Source organism: Macaca fascicularis, chromosome 2, assembly GCF_037993035.2.
Source record: "Macaca fascicularis isolate 582-1 chromosome 2, T2T-MFA8v1.1".
In the NCBI taxonomy this organism is placed as follows: domain Eukaryota; kingdom Metazoa; phylum Chordata; class Mammalia; order Primates; family Cercopithecidae; genus Macaca; species Macaca fascicularis.
The window spans coordinates 20,964,407-20,984,255 of NC_088376.1; the positions used below are offsets into that span (position 1 = coordinate 20,964,407).

The window sequence follows — 19,849 nt, forward strand, 5'->3', positions numbered from 1 at the left end:
TTGTTGGTTTTTGTTTTTGTTTTTGTTTGAGACAGAGTCTCACTTTGTCACCCAGGCTGGAGTGCAGTGGCGCGGTCTCGGCTCACTGCAATCTCCGCCTCCTGGGTTCAAGCAGTATTCTCTGCCAGTCTCTCAAGTAGCTGGGGTTACAGGCATGAGCCACCATGCCTGGCCAAATGAATTTTTTTTGTGTGCTAATTGGTTGAATATGTCATTCTAGGTACACAGTCACATCATCTGCAAATAAAGATAATTTTGTTTTTTTGTTCTATTTTCATTACAGTAGCTCCACATTCAAATTGATGGATTTTCCTATAAACAGTGGAATCCTACAGCTCACGTAACAAGTGAAATCTTTAGTATTTTACACTTTAATATGTTTGCTCTTGGTATCTGGTTATAATTTTGTTACTTTTGGACAGGTTCGTTTTATTTTCATTATACGTGAGTCATGTTGTAAAGGTCTACTGGGAGTCTTGAAGGAATAATAAAAGACACACATCTAGACACATCTTGATGAAATTATTGAGCCAGAAACGGAAAAACAAACAAAAACCTGGTGGATATTAGGCTTCTGGTCAGTAGCACTAGATTCTTGAAGGCTGGGTGCAGTACCTGAGAGAAGGTATCTATACAAAATACGTATCGAGTAAAATGATTTTTGAACATGAAAAGATTTTCTTTATCACCCATATATTCATTGTGAAGCATATTTCTCAAGACCTTAAATGAAAATGAGAAAGGAATAATATGAGCTGAACGTCACTCAGACAAATTAGGGGAAAACACCCTTGATAATAAATTAATAGAGGGATCTATTTTAATGTTTGAAATAGTCTCTTGTGAGCAGTAGGGATTTCGTGACATTGATTCAGATGGTCCAATTTTCATTCTTGGTTCTGCACTAGACTATACGTATTTAAGTAGTTCTAGTACTTCATATGCTTTTTAATATGAGTTTTCAGTTTTAGAATTAACCAGAGGACACAGCTTAGAAGGCTTTATTTTACATATTGAATAGAATGTAAATGTTACGATTCTTGATACAAAAAAATATAGGCCGGGTGCAGTGGCTCACGCCTATAATCCCAGCACTTTGTGAGGCCTAGGCGGGTGGCTATCTCTTGAGGCCAGGAGTTTGGAACCAGCCTAGCCACCATGGAGAAGCCTGGTCTCTACTTAAAATAGAAAAATTAGCCGGGCGTGGTGGCGGACACCTATAATCCCAGCTGCTAGGGAGGCTGAGACATGAGAATCGATTGAACTTGGGAGGCAGAGATTGGAGTGAGCCAAGATTGCGCCACTGCACCCAGCCTGGGTGACAGAGCAAGACCCTGTCTCAAAAAAAAAAAAAAAAATATATACACACACACACACACACACACACATATATACACACAAATATATATACACACACACATATATAAATAAAACACTGAGGTGTGGAAGAGAGATTGTAAATGAAAGGATATGGGTTGTGTTAGAGAAAATTCTTTTCTTATTGTGGAACAGATACTGTCTAAAATTGATGAACCAAGATGTGAAATAAATTATTTAAAGTTATAATGGCAACTGTAGCAACTAAAAACAGTTCAAGACACAACAGAATGTGGTTATATTTCATAAGTGGAAGTGGAAATGGGAGGAATACTTGCTTATTTGGGGGCACTTTTGTAACCTTGGATTTTTCTACCATTTACAGATTAATTTGATAAATTAGTTAAAAATGTAGTTTAAGTGAAAAAAACAAGTTATATATAAAACAGTAAATGTGTAATGAATGCTGTCTTTTTTGTAAGAATAAAAATATTAGAAGGCTGAAAATGGAATGAAGAGACTAAGGGATCAAATGAGATGTCTGTGTATGCCTCCTATTAAATAAAATTATACTGAAAATTAATCTTTAAAGAATTAGCCAAACAAAAGCCTACTGGTTAGTTTCGTTTATTTGTTGAGTTACTTTATATTTTTATTTTATCAAATAATGTATTAAACTAAAACTAATTTACCTATTTCACCTATAAACCTTGATTTTAAAAATTTTATTGGAATATTGGTTTAGTAGTGTCCATGATAGTGTTACTTACAGTGGGAAATGTTGGAGAAGTGTTTCTTCCGTATTTTGGTGTATAGTATTTTGTATTTGGGAAATTAAAAAGTCTGTACGCGCACCTAGTTTCTTCTTCTTTTCCCTCTGAGGTTGCTTAACCTTCCCTTCCTCCCACTTAAATCCCTATGCTTATGGTTTTTATAATCCAGTGGGGGAAGAGAGGAACGGGGCAGACGTGTGCTTGACCAGGTGGTTAATCTCTTAAGTACTGGTGGGGAGGGCCAAGATTTTCCACAGGAAGTATATTTCAAGAGGTCATTTTGGAATTTTTTTTTTTAAGATGGAATCTCACTCTGTTGCCAGGTTGGAGTACAGTGCAGTGGCATGATCTCAGCTCACTGCAGCCTCCACCTCCTGGGTTCCAGCAATTCTCTTTCCTCAGCCTCCAGAGTAGCTGGGATTACAGGCGGGCACCACCATGCCTGGCTAATTTTTGTATTTTTAGTATAATTTTTGTATTTTTAGTACAGGTGCGGGGTTTCACCACGTTAGCCAGGCTGGTCTTGAACTCCTGACCTCAGGTGATCTGCCTGCCTTGGCCTCCCAGAGTCCTAGGATTACAGGCATGAGCCACCTTGCCCAGCCAGAAATTGGTTTTTAACCTGATTGTTTTCAGATATTCTTTGGGGCTTAATGTATTGAGAATTTAAAAAAGTCATTGACTGACATATGTCTTACTCTTGTATTTGATTCTTCAGATTTATATTTATTTGCCAAGTATATATCACATGTAACAAGGGTGAAGATTTCAAATATGTAATTAATTATATATGTTATGTAGCTGTTGATGTTACTGGGATTTGTATTCTTGGAGAAGTTTAGAAGCTTTAGTTGTATTTGAAGTGTATGACATGTCTATCACCTGTTACCTAGAGTCAGTCTCCCTATGTAAAGTTGTGAAAGAATAATTTCTTATTGTGTTACTTATTTTGTGCATGTCATCAGTGAATTCTCCAGGATGAGCTGGGTAGTAAGACTTTAGCTGTGGAATATAGATATTTTTATAGAAAATATTAAATATCATCTATTTTGCTACCTTATAGAATTGAGGGTACCAAGAAGCAAATCTATATATACAAAGAGCACTTTGATGAAGCAGTAAAAACTAATTATCTTATTAAATTTTTGCCTTTGTGTATTGCTTTAATATTCTGAATGACAAAATAAGCATTCGTAAAAACATTTCTGCTGTGTATCCAAATAGAATGATTGTTTGGAGAAAAATCACTGGTTAATTGCCTGAATTGTGAGCTCATCTAGCTGTTATTTTCATGGAACACCGTTTTTACCTGAAAGAAAAACTGACAGACTATGGTTAATCATACGTGGGCATTTGACAGATATTTTGTCAAAAATGAATGAAGCGAAGTTGTAACTTCAAAAAAAAAAAACAACTGATAGTATTTTTACCCATGATAATAATTCCAGCTTTCAGGCAAAAGTTAGAATTTTGGAAAACTTGCATCTGCTAACCTGACTTTGACAATTTCTGAATACTTAGACTTAAGAGATTGTTGGTGATATTATTAACAAGTGTGATTTTTTAAAAATTTTGATATTGTTTAATGAAATGTGACATATGGAAAAGCTCTAATACCCAGTGAACACATACGTTCCGAACATGTGAGAGATCCATTCAAAGTGCATAGTAGACAAATGAATTTTGATGTAACAATGTATAAAATGTTCATTTGGAATAGTTTCAGATTCTGCGTTGCAACTAACTTTTTCGGGCGCGGTGGCTCAAGCCTGTAATCCCAGCACTTTGGGAGGCCGAGACGGGCGGATCACTAGGTCAGGAGATCGAGACCATCCTGGCGAACACGGTGAAACCCCGTCTCTACTAAAAAATACAAAAAACTAGCCGGGCGAGGCGGCGGGCGCCTGTAGTCCCCGCGGGAGGCTGAGGCAGGAGAATGGCGTAAACCCGGGGGGCGGAGTTTGCAGTGAGCTGAGATCCGGCCACTGCACTCCAGCCCGGGCGACAGAGCCAGACTCCGTCTCAAAAAAAAAAAAAAAAAAAAGAAACAATATACTTGTTGAGTTTGATGAAGTATCAAAGAGGAATGTCCATAACTACCTGAAGAGAATATTGAAATATGCCTCCCCTTTCCAGCAGAATATCTGTGTGAATCTGGATTTTTAAATGTGCTTTAACCAAGGGTGGATCACATCAGATTGACTGCAGAAGTAGATATGAGAATCCAGTTGTCTTCTATTAAGTTAGATAGTTGAAGAGATTTGTAAAAATGTAAAACAGAGGTATTCCTCTTAAGTTTTATCTTGCTTTTGAAAAGTTATTTTCATTACAGTGTTATGTATATTAACATGTAATGGCTTTATTATGGTTTAAGTAATTCTGAATAACTACTTTGAAGTTTTCTGTTTTAATCCTGATGTGGTAACTTGTATAAACAAAGGCCCTTTGAGGTCTTAGGAATTTTTAAGAATGTAGAGAATCCCAAGTCCAGTAGTTAGAGGGGTGCTACTTATTTTTTTTTTTCTAGCTATTGTCCATGTTAATACTTTGGTTTTTGGTTAAAATAATTATAAACCATACTCTCACACGTCCATCCACATATATTCTTAGAGTATACACTCTTGTATAACATTGCAGAAAGGTTTTAGTTGAAAACGGATTGCTGCATTCCTCTTGGTATTTTTACTTATAACTAAATGTATATATTACTTTCCAAATTTGTTATGCTGTGACCCTGTGTAAGTTGTAGTTATTAGCTTGGAAGATTAGGTAACTTAGAACACGGTGATTGGCTGTACCATAAAAGTAACTTAGAAGAGTTCATCTCTGCAAAGCACAGTGACCTAAATCAGATATGTGCTCACTGTCCCTGGAATCTTCAAGAGACTTACTGCATTACATCATCAGAAACAAGGCATTTCTATATTACTATGGAAAGATTTCGTCTGGAGAAGAAGTTACCTGTATGTACCTAATTATGATCTTGTCTTTTATTTACAAACAAATTTGAATCAGAGTTTAATAGTGAAGCTTGAAGAAATGTCAGGCTTATTAGCACTGGCTTAGAATAGTATCATCCTCTGTGTCCTTGGGTGTGGAAGTCATCTGTTGAAGAGTAATTCCTTGTGTAAAGTTAAAAATATTTGTAGCATCTTTATTCTTCTATAAAACTCACTCTTTGGTTAGTTAATATTACTTGAATGAGTCTTTAAAAATTATTTGGTTAAAATATTAGGAAAGAAATCACTTTATCTTAATGGTTAAGTGTGTTTTGAAGCTAAAGTGTTCGATAACTGTGAAATTACTCCATATGGTTAATCATAATTTATGGGAGGCATTACTTTATACTATAGTCATATGTCTTATATAATGGAAAAATTAATTTGTGACGGGGATCTCTGATGGCTGTTTTAATGAATTTTTGTAAACCTCAGGGTGTCAAAAGGATGTTAGACTAGATTTACAATATATTTTAAAGGAATATTTGAACCTCTTTTTTCCCTAATACTTTGCCTTTGGCATGTTAAGTGTTGTTTTTGATTGACCAACAAAAATTTAAATTGTGGATTTTGCTTTTTCAGGCAAGATAAATAACTATGAGAGGAATTAGTAAAATATCTTATGAAGGCCTAAATCTGTTTCTCACAAAACTAGATTTGATTTTACTGGAGTTTGCATGTTGAATTGAATTTTGATTTTATAATCTGTTGATGCTGGGTTTTTAAATTTATGAACTAGGTTTTGTTTTTTGTTTTTTTTGAGACAAGGTCTCATTCTGTTGCCCAGGCTAGAGTGCAGTGGCACTCTGTGCGCTCACTGCAACCTCCACTGCCTGGGTTCGAGCCAAGTAACTGGAATTAAAGGCACGCTCTACTGCATTCAGCTAAGTTTTGTGTTTTTAGTAGAGACAGGGTTTCGCCATGTTGGCGGGGCTGGTCTTGAACTCTTGACCTCAAGGGATCTGCCTGCTTCGGCCTCCCAAAAGCTGCCCTTCAGCCTGGGCGACAGAATGAGACTGTCTCCAAAAAAAAAAAAAAAAAATTTAGTTATGCAAGTTACACATGAAAACATTCTTATTGAAAACCGAAACGATAACAATAAATTAATATTCTAACTTGGCTTCCATTCAAACCCAGTTCCCTTTCCAGAAACGAGGAGTTAAGAATTTGGTGTGGATCCCATCAAGCCTTTTCTGCTGCTTTTTACTTAATACAAAGAAATACATATGAAAACATGTGTATGGAAATAAAATTTTGGTTTAGTCTTGTAAATATTTTTAACATAAACTTGATCTTATTCACTACAATGTGCTTTTGCACTAAACAGATATCTTTGAGACCTTTTCTTACCAGGACATATAGATCTACTTCCATTTTTTTTTGAGTCTGGTTTCTCAAACTGTTTCCTAGCACTCCTGGTTTGAGATTGTCTCCTTACTATTGGCACACATTTTTGCTTCATTTTTTTAAATATTGGAAACAATGCCTCAGTGAAAATGAAAGTTCAGAGAAGTTGAACTTTCTCTTGCCCAAGACTTCACAGACAGTATGTAGTGGGAGCAGCCTGTGTAGACCATGAGATGATGTGCTCTTTTTTTTTTTTTTTTAACATGTCATGTTTGGTACATGTGGGAGCATTTATCTATGATAGATATTTAGAGGTCAAAGGTTATGTGTATTTTAAATAAGTATAGTAAATAATATATTTATAAGTGTTGTGAGATTATATAACTTAAGCTGTTTTTGAGTCTTTTTTGTTGTTATTTGAAGGTGAGAGTTAATTGTTTTGCTTCATATCCTGGCAATTGTGCAACCTAAATGAAAGTTTGGAATGGGAGCAGTTAATCCCTTTTAGAATAGGCAGTATGCTACCTCTCAGGATGCAACTTCTGTGCCTTTTTACTTAGGAGAGCTTATCTTTTGTACCTGTGCATGTTCAGAGACTAAATGACATGAAGTCATTGGAACATGTAGCTAAAGATTTTAGAATATGACTTGGTTGATGGATGGAAATTATTATTCATTCTTGCACTTTTGGGGTTTGGTTTGGTTTCCTACTTTGGCTTTTCCTTGTTGCTGAGGAAGTGAATGCTGTAAAGTGACTTGATTAATTTGTCTGTCTCGTTTTTTATTAAAAAAATTTTTTTTTTCTTTCTTGAGATGGAGTCTTTGTCTCCCAGGCTGGGGTGCAGTGACGTGGTCTTGGCTGACTGCAACTTCTGCCTCCTGGGTTCAAGTGATTCTCCTGCCTCAGCCTCCTGAGTAGCTGGGGTTACAGGTGCCTGCCACCATGCCTGGCTAATTTTTTCGTTTTTAGTAGAGATGGGGTTTTGCCACATTGGCCAGGCTGGTGTCGAACTCCTGACCTCAGGTGATGCACCAACCTCGGCCTCCCAAAGTCTTGGGATTACAGATGTGAGCCACCGTCCCTAGCCTTAAGTTTCCTTTTAATTAAAAATTGTATTAAATAAATGGAGATGGGGTTCTTGCTATGTTGTTCAGGCTGGTCTCAAACTCCTGGACTCAAGTGATACTCCTACTTCAGCCTCCCAAAGTATTGGGATTTCAGGTGTGAACCACCACACCTAGCCCATCTTCTTAGTCCATTCTATGAAATTGTCTCATGGTCTACATGGCCTGCTCCCACTCCTTTAAATATGGAACTATAGCAAGTCATTTAACATCTGTTACCTATATTAAATTGAAGAATCATTCAGAGTCGTATACATGTATGTCCTGATATCCAAATGTATTTGATATACAGTTTGGATATCTAGCCTTTAGAAAGTAAATTTGGATATCAGAAGATCTGCATTTTCTTAATATACTGTGTCCTGTTCTGAGTTTTGGGTAAGTCAGTAGTGGTAGTTTGGATAGCAAGGAATTTATTTGAAAATTTAATCAAATAGTTCAGTTCCTGAGTTTACTTACTGAGAATTTGGACACTGAGGGTTTCCATAGCAGCAACAGTTGTATCTCAATTTACTTTGTATGCATTGTGAAAAAGTGTGGAAGTGCCTAGCCAGCTCTGGTAGAGGTCAGCAAGGGTTTCCCTGCATAGCTCCAGTAGCCCCATGCTGGGCATGGGTCCAGAGCAAGCTGTAGCTGGTCCGGCTAGAAACCAGGACTAGATTTCAAAAACTTTTTTTTTGTTTTTTAGGCAGAGTTTCGCTCTTGTTGCCCAGGCTGGAGTGCAGTGGCACGATCTTGGCTTACCAAAACCTCCGCCTCCCGGGTTTAAGCGATTCTCCTGCCTCAGCCTCCTGAGTAGCTGGGATTACAGGCACGCTCCACCACACCCGGCTCATTTTGTATTTTTAGTGGAGACGGGGTTTCTCTATGTTGGTCAGGCTGGTCTCGAACTCCAGCCTCAGGTGATCCACCCACCTTGGCCTCCCAAAGTGATGCAATTACAGGTGTGAGCAACCTCGCTCGGCTTCAAAGACTTTTTGAGGGAAGGGTATTTGTTGTTCTCTCTCTAGCAGTGGCATAGAGTCTTGTGCATAATAAGTTAATAATAAGTAGTTAATGATTAGAATGTCCTTTTGAAAGTTATTGCAAGTTGAGAAGGGAAGTTAAAGCTAAAATTTTATCCTTTTAAAAATAGACTCTACATTTTATAATAAATATGTTTAGTCTTTTTGTTGAACTGAAAAGAGAACAAAATTATGAAGGTGGGATTTCCACAACTGAAGCTAGAATTTCCCTAGAGGTTAAATTTTGGCATGCATTTTACTTTAGGGGAAAAGAAAAAGTTCTTTTAACTTTTGTTAGCCCTTGATTAATCAGTTAAAGTGGTACTACATGTTGAGTCTGCTCATTTTTGACAATTTTATGTTTGACCATAATTCAATCCGGTATAACTGTTTCCTGTTATTTAGGAGACTTAAGAGCAAAGATCAAGAAAGAAAGCATTCCATGTTGACATCTAAGGATTCCCCTCACATCACATTTTCTTTAATCTCTGACCCTGGAAGGTCTGTCTTTTGAGGATGAAATGAATATATTACCAGTTATTTAGTATTTGCATGGAAATCCATTTAAAAATCTTTGCCATTTCACTTCTTACTATGAGACTTTTGAATGATCTTCTGTGGATTTAAAAAGCCTATAAACGTAATTTTAAAAGAATGCAGTTAGCTGTAATAAGAGTTCAGTTATTTGAGAGAAAGCAGTCTGTTTTATATTTTGTTGCCATTTCAAAGGATGCATATAATAGGTCCTCAATTGATTGTTATCTCATGAGTTAATGAGAATTATTTGTTTTTAGGGTCCTGATGAAGAAGCTGTTGTGGATCTTGGCAAAACTAGCTCAACTGTGAACACCAAGTTTGAAAAAGAAGAACTAGAAAGTAAGTTGATTTAAAATAGCTTACTTTGCTTAGCAGGATAAATTACTAATTAATGTTTGTAAGTATCCTTTTAAGTTTTACCTCATATTTGTTGAGTTTTTTTTGTTATTGTTGTAAGGTAAAGCATACATTTAGAAGAGTGCCACTTGAAAGTATTGGCAAAAGATAGAGTTCAGAATGCTTTTCAAAATTTAGTGATGGTTACCATTAATTACCTTAACTTGGAAGACTGAAAGGACACAGTCACAAAATTAGTTAACTCTTATTTTTTTCATTTCTAGCAGGCTAAATAATTTGTGTTATGAGTACACTAGAGTGCCAGACTAATAAACGACAGTTATCATTTGTTGTCATCTCAGCATTCATTTTATAGGTGTTACATTAGCCTTTTAAAATGTTGCAATAACCTCTGCATAGAGTTGTAGAGCAACTGAGTTACTTGCCCATCTTTCTTCCTTAGACAGGAAGAAGTCCTGGCAAATGGTTTCTTTTCTTTTGAAAATAATTTTAGATTTACGGAATAGCTGCAAAGAAAGCACATAGTTCCTCCGTACACTTCACCCAGTTTCTCCTAATGTTAACATTTTGCGCAGCCATCATACGTTTGTGTAAATGAAGAAATTAACATTGGTTAATTACTAATTAGAATCTGACTAATTACTAGGTTACTGTTAAACCACAGATTTTATTTAGGCTTCACTAGTTTTTCCACTAATGGCCTTTTCTGTTCTAGGATTCAGTTGATCCAGTTTAGGATCTGTAACAGTACATTTAGTTACAAGTCTCCTCAGTCTCCTAATCTATACCAGTTTCTCATTCTTTTTTTGTTTTTCATGACCTTGACACTTTTGAAAAGTAGTGGTTAGATATTTTGTACAGTGTTTCTCAGTTTGGGTTTAGTATGATGTTATGGCATGAATAGGTGGAGGTTATGGATATTTGGGAAGCATACTACAGAAGTAACGTTCCCTTTTCAGTGCACCATATCTGTGTATGATATCAACATGACTTACTATTGATGATGTTAACCATGAACACATGGTTGAGGTGGTGTTCATGGCAAATATTTTGATAGACATTTTTGGGGGATGTTTTTAGGAACTATATCCTTAAGTTAAACTCTTTTGTGAGAGCTACTACTATATTGAGTTATTGTTTATTTAAAAAAAGAGAAAGTTTCATTTATGTTGTAAATGTTTTCATTTATATTGTAAGATTTGTTTTTTTTAACTCTGAAAGATTTTTTTTTTTTTTAACTCTAAAGATTGGCTGTAAGAGTCTAGGCTTGTTAGGGTTTCCAAAAAGAACCTCAGTTATCTAGAAGCTTATTGTTAGATCCTGTGAATTATAGGAGCTAGGGAGGTTAAAATTTTTAGCAGTAATTTTACTAATTCAAATGTACAGTAATATATTTAATGTTTAATGTCAACCCTCACCTATATGTAACCTGAATGTTCCTTCGCTTCCTTTGGTTATCACAGGCACTAAGCTCTGCATACTTTGTGCACATCTATAAGTTTGGTATCAAGTTTGAGGGATAGATTAAGTTTATCTAAGAGAGTTCGAGTAAATACGGTCTTGATAGAATAAAGTAAGGGCAGAAGAAAAAGGAAAGAAAAAGGAAAAAATTACAACAGGACACTGGAGGCAATTGTAAAAGAAGTAAACACAATAAACCTTAATCAACCAATCTTTGGATTCTAGTGTGTTTTTATTTATTTTATCTAGTCTTTCTAAACTGCACACTCATAGCATTTATTTTTATCTTGGTGCATTGGGGCTTCTGTGCCAAGACTCATTAGTACTAATTGGAAGAACAACTTTGTAATTCCCAGTGCAGTAATGGGAATTTGACTCTTTAATTTCCACTTTTCTTTATGTTCTGAAGGAAATAGTTTCATTAAAATAAAATTGTTTTGTTATATTTATTTCTTATTACTTTTTAATTGAGATTCACATAATATAAAATTGACCATTTTAAAGTATACAATTTTTTTTAATGTGTTCACTATGTTATGCAACCAATGCCACTGTCTAATTCTCAAAACGTATCTATAATTCCAAAAAGAAACCCTGTATAATTAGCTTTTACATTTGGAATTTTTGTTTTATGGTAGTTGAGATTTAATTCCATAGACATTTATCGAGTACTTACCATCTGCTAGGCTGAGTACTGGAAGATGTTTAAACAAATCATTTTAGTTCAATATGTTTTGTTACGTTGTCCCTCTTTTAATTTAAAAGGTGATTATTTACTTTATGAGATTAATATATTGGCAGCTGAAATAAGATGTCAGAGTATCACATTTTTCAGCCTTACCTGGGTACATGAGTGTCGGGCAACTCAAATTTTATACTGCTCTGTGCCTGTCTGAAAAATGGCATGAAATCTCTATAAGTATTGATTTTGTGGTTACAAGTAAATGTTAGTGAGTCAGCAACTTCGCAAATATGGAATCCCATGAATAATGAGGATCAACTGTACATTCAAACCACATATAAAGATGGCAGTCCTAAGTTTCTTGAAGTACTTATTTTCTGACCATCTTACGGAATTTTTTAGGAAAAGAATGTCATTGATCATTTGTATTTCAGCCTATTAACATTTTAAATTGTGTACATAGTTGCAGATTAGTTGACCTTGTACTTCACATCCCTCTTCACTGAACACTCATTTGATATTTGACATAGTGCTCCTAGCTCTGTGGTTTTCCTGATTCAGTTTCATCTAGTGGGCAAAAGCAGAGACTGCCTTTCGTAACTATTTTGTTGTTATACTGCAAAGTTAGGATAATGCAATATCAGTGGTAGCTTTTTCTAGTTAGAAAGCGTACAATAACTTTACTTACTGCTTTTTTATCTAAACTGACAGTTTCTACCCTTTATTTGGATTATTTACATTTAATGTAGCTCTCAGTAATTTGGACTTTATTTTTATTTTGGTCTTATTGATTTTTTTTTAAACTAAAAAGTTAGTAAATAAATATTTTTAAATATTTATATGTTATATTTATTATATGTATTTAATTGTTATTAAAATGTATCTCTTAAGGACCTCTAGTAACTATGGTTGGCCATAAATGTAGATGGAATAAATATATGTCTACAGGCCGGGCGCGATGGCTCAAGCCTGTAATCCCAGCACTTTGGGAGGCCGAGACAGGCAGATCACGAGGTCAGGAGATCGAGACCATCCTGGCTAACCCGGTGAAACCCCGTCTCTACTAAAAAAATACAAAAAACTAGCCGGGCGAGGTGGTGGGCGCCTGTAGTCCCAGCTACTCGGGAGGCTGAGGCAGGAGAATGGTGTAAACCTGGGAGGCAGAGCTTGCAGTGAGCCAAGATCCGGCCACTGCACTCCAGCCTGGGCGACAGAGTGAGACTCCGTCTCAAAAAAAAAAAAAAAAAAAATACACACACACACACACACACACACACACACACACACACACACACATATATGTCTATGGTGAGCTAAGCTCTTCCTTCTTAAGATATCTTTTTAAGCCGGGCGCAGTGGCTCACGCCTGTAATCCCAGCACTTTGGGAGGCTGAGGTGGGCGGATCATGAGATCAGGAGTTCAAGACCAGCCTGACCAACATGGTGAAACCCTGTCTCTAGTAAAATTACAAAAACAAACAAACAAAAGATATCTTTTTAGATGTGCAAATACTTACATAAGTGATTTGTAGATTTAGTGTAATCATCTGTCAGTGATATTAGCCCTGGGCATAATATTCTGTGTAGTGCTTTGTAAAATAAGAGAAATAACTGGAGACTACCATTGTTAATTACGTGAACTTATATTCTTTATCAGAGTAGATTTTGGAGTACTTTTGTATATATCACTTTTTTTCTCTTTTGGAAAGCTAGTAATATGTTTCTGAACCTTTTAATAGGTCATAGAGCTGTATATATTGGTGTTCACGTCCCATTTAGTAAAGAGAGTCGTCGGCGTCATAGGCATCGCGGACACAAACATCACCACCGGAGAAGAAAAGATAAAGAATCCGATAAAGAAGATGGACGGGAATCTCCTTCTTATGGTAAGAGAAAACAGTTCTTCTTTAACAGTTTAAAGTTCCTATTTTCCTGGAAAGTATTTTCTTTTAATTGAATATTTTCTCTTAAAAATTGTGTGTCTGCAGTAATGTAGTCACATTGTATACATTGGGGAATACCAATTGAAGTAAGAATTTTTTTTTTATATAAGAAAAATCTTTATAGGTCAAAATCTCTTTGGTATAAGTGAAAAAATAAAGGACTTTGTTTTCTTCATTGTATCCCATCCTTGGAATTGTAAAAGTTATGCCTAGTCACTTAGGCTCAAATTTAGTAGTGTTTCATTTTCTTTCCTCTACTATATATTTAATTACTTACATATGCAATGGATATACATTGGGAATGCTGAGGCTGTCATGGAAGTGATTAAAGTTTTTTTCCTTCTTCTTTTTTTTTTGAGATGGAGTCTTGCTCTGTCACCCAGCCTGGGTTGGAGTGCAGTGGTAATGATCTCGGCTCACTGCAACGTCTACCTCCAGGGTTTAAACAATTCTTGTGCCTCAGCCTCCCAATTAGCTGGGATTACAGGCACACACTACCATGCCTGGCTAATTTTTATATTTTTAGTAGAGATGGGGTTTCACTGTGTTGGCCAGACTGGTCTTGAACTCCTGACCTCAAGTGATCCACCTGCCTCAGCTTCCCAAAGTGCTGGAATTACAGGTGTGAGCCACCATGCCTGGCTGTTTTTTTCCTTCTTACACCACAGTTTTGGCCAGAAGATTTTATCCACTAGGCTGGATTACTTGGTTTTCTGTGCAAAAAAGAGTACTCTTATTTGATAATATTAGTTATATAAAAGGACAGGGTTTTTTTGTTTGTTACTTGAAAGCAGAGAAGTTAGTGGTACCAATAGAAATCAGAAAGAAAAACAGGGACAAGACTGTTATCTGATGATAAGCATAGATAGCCATGTTTTAAGTGGCCCTGAAAGTAGGAAAGGAGAGAGCCAAAAAAAAAGGCTGTAAAACCTGAGGAGGATTCTTAGACATTATACTTAGTTGGCATACAGGGCATTATTAGTATAAGGCCATCTGTACATCCTGGGTCCTAGTGAGTGCTTTCTAGTGAAGAAAGCTATGTGAGCCACATCCTATAGGCACTCGCGTGCTACGCTAAAAGAAAGTTTTTGTGAAAAGGCAAAGAAAAAAATATTATGTATAATATAGTTACTGCATGAACATAGGAAAGAAAATACTGATGGCATAGTAAAATCTAAAGTGCAAATTATGTGTCTAAACATTCTATTAAGCCCTAGACAAATGGTCTTATATTTAACCGTCTTAGTATTTTTAATATATAACCATCTTAGCATTTTAAAAATACAGATGTTAAATTCATTTTATAGATCAGGAAACTTCAGCCCAGCAAGACTGACAGGAATCTATTAAACTGTACTAGGCCGGGCGCAGTGGCTCACGCTTGTAATCCCAGTACTTTGGGAGGCTGAGGCGGGTGGATCACGAGGTCAGGAGTTCAAGACCTGCCTGGCCAACATGGTGAAACCTCGTCTCTACTAAAAATACAAAAAAAAAAAAAAAGTTAGCTGGGCATGGTGGTGGGCACCTGTAATCCCAGATATTTGGGAGGCTGAGGCAGAGAATTGCTTGAACCCAGGAGGCAGAGGTTGCAGTGAGCAGAGATCGTGCCACTGCACTCTAGCCTGGGTGACAGAGCGAGACTCCATTTCAAAAAAATACCAAGAAACTCTACTAAGAGATACTGATGACCTAGTAAATCTAGTAAATATAAAACTAAGTCGTCATGTAGCTAGCAAAGGAAAAACAAACACTGAATTTAGAAAGGGTCACTAGTGAACTTTTTTTGATGATATTAAGTAATTTAGAAGTAAAATATACTTAAACAGTAAAAAACTGTGCTGTACATTGCAGCCATTCAGTTTAGGATATCCTGGATTCTTCTGTGGGTGAATGGATCAGTATGCTTCTCTTATTCATACTGAGTTAAAAAGGCACACAGTATTTTTCCGGACAGAAATGTTGTTACTTAACTCTTAGATATGTTCACCTAAGTATGTGGTTTGATGTTTTAAACTAGGATATGGGATTAAAAGTGTAAGTATAGGGGCTTCAAAAATAGATTATAATGAAGAAAATATTTGACTTTTCAAAGGAATAACTATTCCTAGAAAAGATTTATGTCCCTGAAGTTTTTAACTACCAATTTGTATCTGAGAAAGTGCTAAAAATGAAGTCTTTTCGTTTCAGCTCTCTAAAGGGATTACACAGGACTTTGCTTCTAAACAGGATGGAATAACAGGAATTAAATTTTCTCCCCATTTTATTTTAATAATTATTCCTATTTGGGGACTGTTTTCCATTGCATTTTCCTTTAGCTTTATTGAGATATAATTAACAAATAAAATTTGTATACATTTAAGGTGTACAGTATGATTTATATATATATGCACACATATACATTGTTAAATGATTATCAAATCAAGTTAATTAACACATCCTTAACCTCATATAGTTGCCTTTCACTGTGTATAGTGAGAACACACACAACTAAAGTCTACTCTCTTAGCAGATTTCAAGGGTACAATACATTTTTTTCTTTTCTTTTTTTTTTTTTTTGAGACTGAGCCTTTCTCTTTTGCCCAGGCTGGAGTGCGGTGGTGTGATCTTAGCTCACTGCAACCTCCGCCTCCCAGGTTCAGGCGATTCTCCTGCCTCAACCTCCCAAGTAGCTGGGATTACAGGTGCCCTCCACCACGCACGGCTAATTTTTTTTTTTTTTTTTTTTGTATTTTTAGTAGAGACAGGATTTCACCATGTTGGTCAGGCTGGTCTCGAACTCCTGACCTCAAGTGATCCGCCTCAGCCTCCCAAAGTGCTGGGATTACAGGCGTGAGCCACTGTGCTCCGCCATTACAAATATTATTAACTATAGTCATCATGTTGTACATTATTAGATCCCCAGAATTCATTTTTCTAATAACTGAAAGTTTGTAACTGCCATCCCATTTAAAGTAGTTGGAAAACCAGATAAAATATATGAAACAGTAGTTTTAAGACATTGTACAAAAAGCAGCACAGGACTTTGATTTCTGAGAGGGAAGAAGCAAGTGAGATAATACCTATGATGACCTGAGCTTATTACCCAGAGACAGTTTCCAGGCCACAGCACAGGGAGGGGAACTCAAACAGAACCTAGAGTTGAGGAGCATAGATTGGAATTTGGGGAGGTAAAAGAGGCTAGAATTTGAGGTGTTGAGTTCAAGAGAGCAGAGAATACTCAAGAGTTCCAAAGATCTGAAGAAGGATCCTTTTGAGTGTTCGGCTGATCACTGGTCTAGCCATGTGTGAGAGGAAACTTACCTGTGGCCTGGGAAAAACCTACCAGAAAATAGCAGTAGGCTAAGCAGTTTCTGTACTTTCACACAAGACTGTGAATAGTTTGTGTTCCCTTCAGCCACAGTGGAAAGACTTCGACATATACAGGGTATTGGATAGAGTTCTCAGGAGGCTCTGGCCTTAGTAGTGAGTCTAGATTAGTTTTACACTAAAGACTGCAGTGAATCTGCTTTAAAAATTCTTAAAGGCAGGTCTTGAAAGAATTAAGTTAACTGTATGCCAGGGCAAAGTATTACACTACTAAAAGAAAGAAGATAAAATCTGTCACCTGACCATGTTAAATTCCCAATATCTGGAATCCAAAAATTATCAGGGATATAAAGAAGCAGGAAAGTATGAACCAAAACCAGGAGAAAAATAAATTAATAAGACAGATCTAGAAATGGCAGAGTTGATTGAATTAGAAAATAAGAATGTTAAAGCAACTAGAATAAATATGCTCAAAAGGATAGAGAAGAATATGATTGTGTTAAAGAGAGCTATTGAAAATAGGAGGAAGCCCCAAATGGAAATTCTAGAGAGGAAAAAATACAACATCTGAAATGGAAAACACACTGGATAGGATTAACTGAAGATTTGCTACAGCAGGAAAAAAAAGTAATCAGTGGTTTTGAAGACAGTGATGGCAGCTATCCAAAATGAAACACAGAGAATGAACTGACTGAAAAAGAATGAAGGGAGCATAAATAATTTGTGGGACAATATCATGTAGTCTAACATGTATGACTGGAATCCCAGAAAGGAAGGTATCAGAAAAGGTACTTGAAAAAATTATAGCTGAAGAATTTTCAAACTTAATGAAAACATTGAACTCATAGATCCAAGGAACTGAACAAAACCCAAGAAGAAACATAAAGAAAACATATAATGGCTCATGAGAATCAGATAGCCAGAATCAGAATGTAATAAGCCTGAATGTGTATGCATATAACAACAGGTGCAGAATACATGATAAAATTGGAAATAGATCAATCCACAATTAGAGTTGGAGATTTTAGCTCTCCTCTCTAACAGAATAAACAAACAGAATATTAATAAGGATATGGAAGACCTGAATAACACTGCCCAACCAGACTGATACTGACATTTATAAAACACTTCACCCAAGGACAGCAGAATACATCCTCTATAAGTGCAAATGGAATATTTACCAAGATCATATTCTAGTCCATAAAACAAGTCTCAGTATAATTTAAAAGAAGTGAAAGTATGTTCTCTGATTACAATAGAATTAAACTAGAAATGTCATCAAGAATAATTCCTAGGTATTTGGAAATTGAAGAAAATACTTCTCAATAATCATGGGTTAAAGAAATAATCACAACAGAAATTAGAAAATATTTCGAACTCATTGAAAATGAAAATAGTGTAGGCAGGTAACCGAGATAGATTTTTACCAAGTAAGGACAGTTCTGATATGTACACGATTTATACATGGTACTGTGCAGAGTGAGGACTGTCTAACATTCAGATTTGTTAGATGTAACTAAAGCAGTACTTTAGAGAAAAATTTGTAGCATTTAATCCTCATATTAGAACAGAAGAAAAGTTGAAATCAGGGACTTAAACTTCTAGCCTAAGAAACTAAGGAAAAAATATAGGGCAAATTGTAAGGAGAAGATGGGAAACAAAATTGAAGGAGAATGAATAAAGTAAAAATCAGAAAAAAACAATAGCAAGACCTCAATCAGAGCTAAATCTGGTACGTTGAAAAAAGATTATTAAAATTGATAACTGTAAAGCCAGATTGATCAGAGGACAAAAAGCCCCCACAAATGACCAGTATTAGAAAATTTCAGTATACATCCCACAGAAATTAGAAAACTAATTAGAGGGCCGGTCGCAGTTATTCCACCACTTTGAGAGGCCGAAGCGGGTGGATCACTTGAGGTCAGGAGTTCGAGACCAGCCTGGCCAACATGGTGAAACCACGTCTCTACTAAAAATAAAAAATCAACTGGGAGTGTTGGCGCGCGCCTGTAGTCCCAGCTACTGGAAGGCTGAGACAGGAGAATCGCTTGAACCTGTGAGGCGCAGGTTGCAGTGACCTGAGATCTTGCCACTGCACTCCAGCCTGGGTGACAGAGGGAAACTCCACCTCAAAAAAAGAAAGAAAGAAAGAAAAAATGCCCAGAGCGGTGGCTAATGCCTATAATCCTAGTGAGACAACCAAGTAAAAACGGCTCCCAAGACAGTCTACGAGCACTGGAAAGATGGGGTGCAGCAGTGAAAAGTTCGCGCCATTTGCAGAAGGGAACAGCCTGGCCCCTCCTGTTCCTGGATAGTAATCAGGAATTCAGTTGGTGAGGTGGACAGCCTGTTAGCAGGACTCCTTTCAAAGTGTCTGCGTGCCTGATCTTTCCCTGCCATGTGACAAGAACCCAGTTTTGTCTGCAACACCAGCACTTTGGGAGGCCAAGGCGGGCGGATTGCTTGAGCTCAGGGGTTTGAGACCAGCCTGGGCAACACAGTGAAACCCTGGTCTCTACCAAAAACACGAAAATTAGCCAGGCATGCCTGTTATCCCAGCTGAGGCACGAAAATCACTTGAACCCAAGAGGCAGAAGCTAGTGGGCTAAACTTGCGCCTCTGCACTCCATCCTGGGAGTGAGCCGCCGTCTCAAAAAAAAAAAAAAAAAAAAAAAAGCGAGCTGTAGTTTTTGACGTCACGTTTTCATGTTTTCGGAAGGATAAAACCCATTTGGGAGTTGTTTATATGAATATAAAGTATAGAGGGATACATAGGTTAGTCTGTGTTTCAATAAAGATCATGTTTCTCTAAAGATATACAAGGTCTATTCAATATAATATTTAATATAAAAGATAACTGATACAATTCATTAAGGGTGAAAATATTAGGGACATGACATTTTAGTCCATTCTTCAAAACTGCAATCAATGCTGGGAGTGGTGGCTCATGCTTGTAATCCCAGAACTTTGGGAGGCCGAGGCAGGTGGATCACCTGAG

The 19,849-nt window shown here is 36.6% G+C and overlaps 1 protein-coding gene across 16 annotated transcripts in view; it reads left to right on the forward strand.

Annotated features, from left to right (window-relative positions):
* SLC4A7 (solute carrier family 4 member 7) overlaps positions 1-19,849 on the forward strand; it is a 107,574-nt gene that overhangs the window by 19,761 nt on the left and 67,964 nt on the right. For 12 of the 16 annotated variants that reach the window (XR_012430628.1, XR_012430629.1, XR_012430627.1 and 9 more), the window contains exons 2-3: positions 9,360-9,441; positions 13,342-13,488. Coding sequence is in view for 13 of the 16 variants with exons in the window: in XM_005545586.4 (XP_005545643.1) it covers positions 9,360-9,441; positions 13,342-13,488 (229 nt within the window). In the remaining 3 variants the exon portion in view is untranslated. Of the gene's footprint in view, positions 1-4,930; positions 5,054-9,359; positions 9,442-13,341; positions 13,489-19,849 lie in introns of those variants that run through there. The other 4 variants (XM_065539831.1, XM_065539832.1, XM_074030877.1 and 1 more) reach the window with 1 other exon arrangement.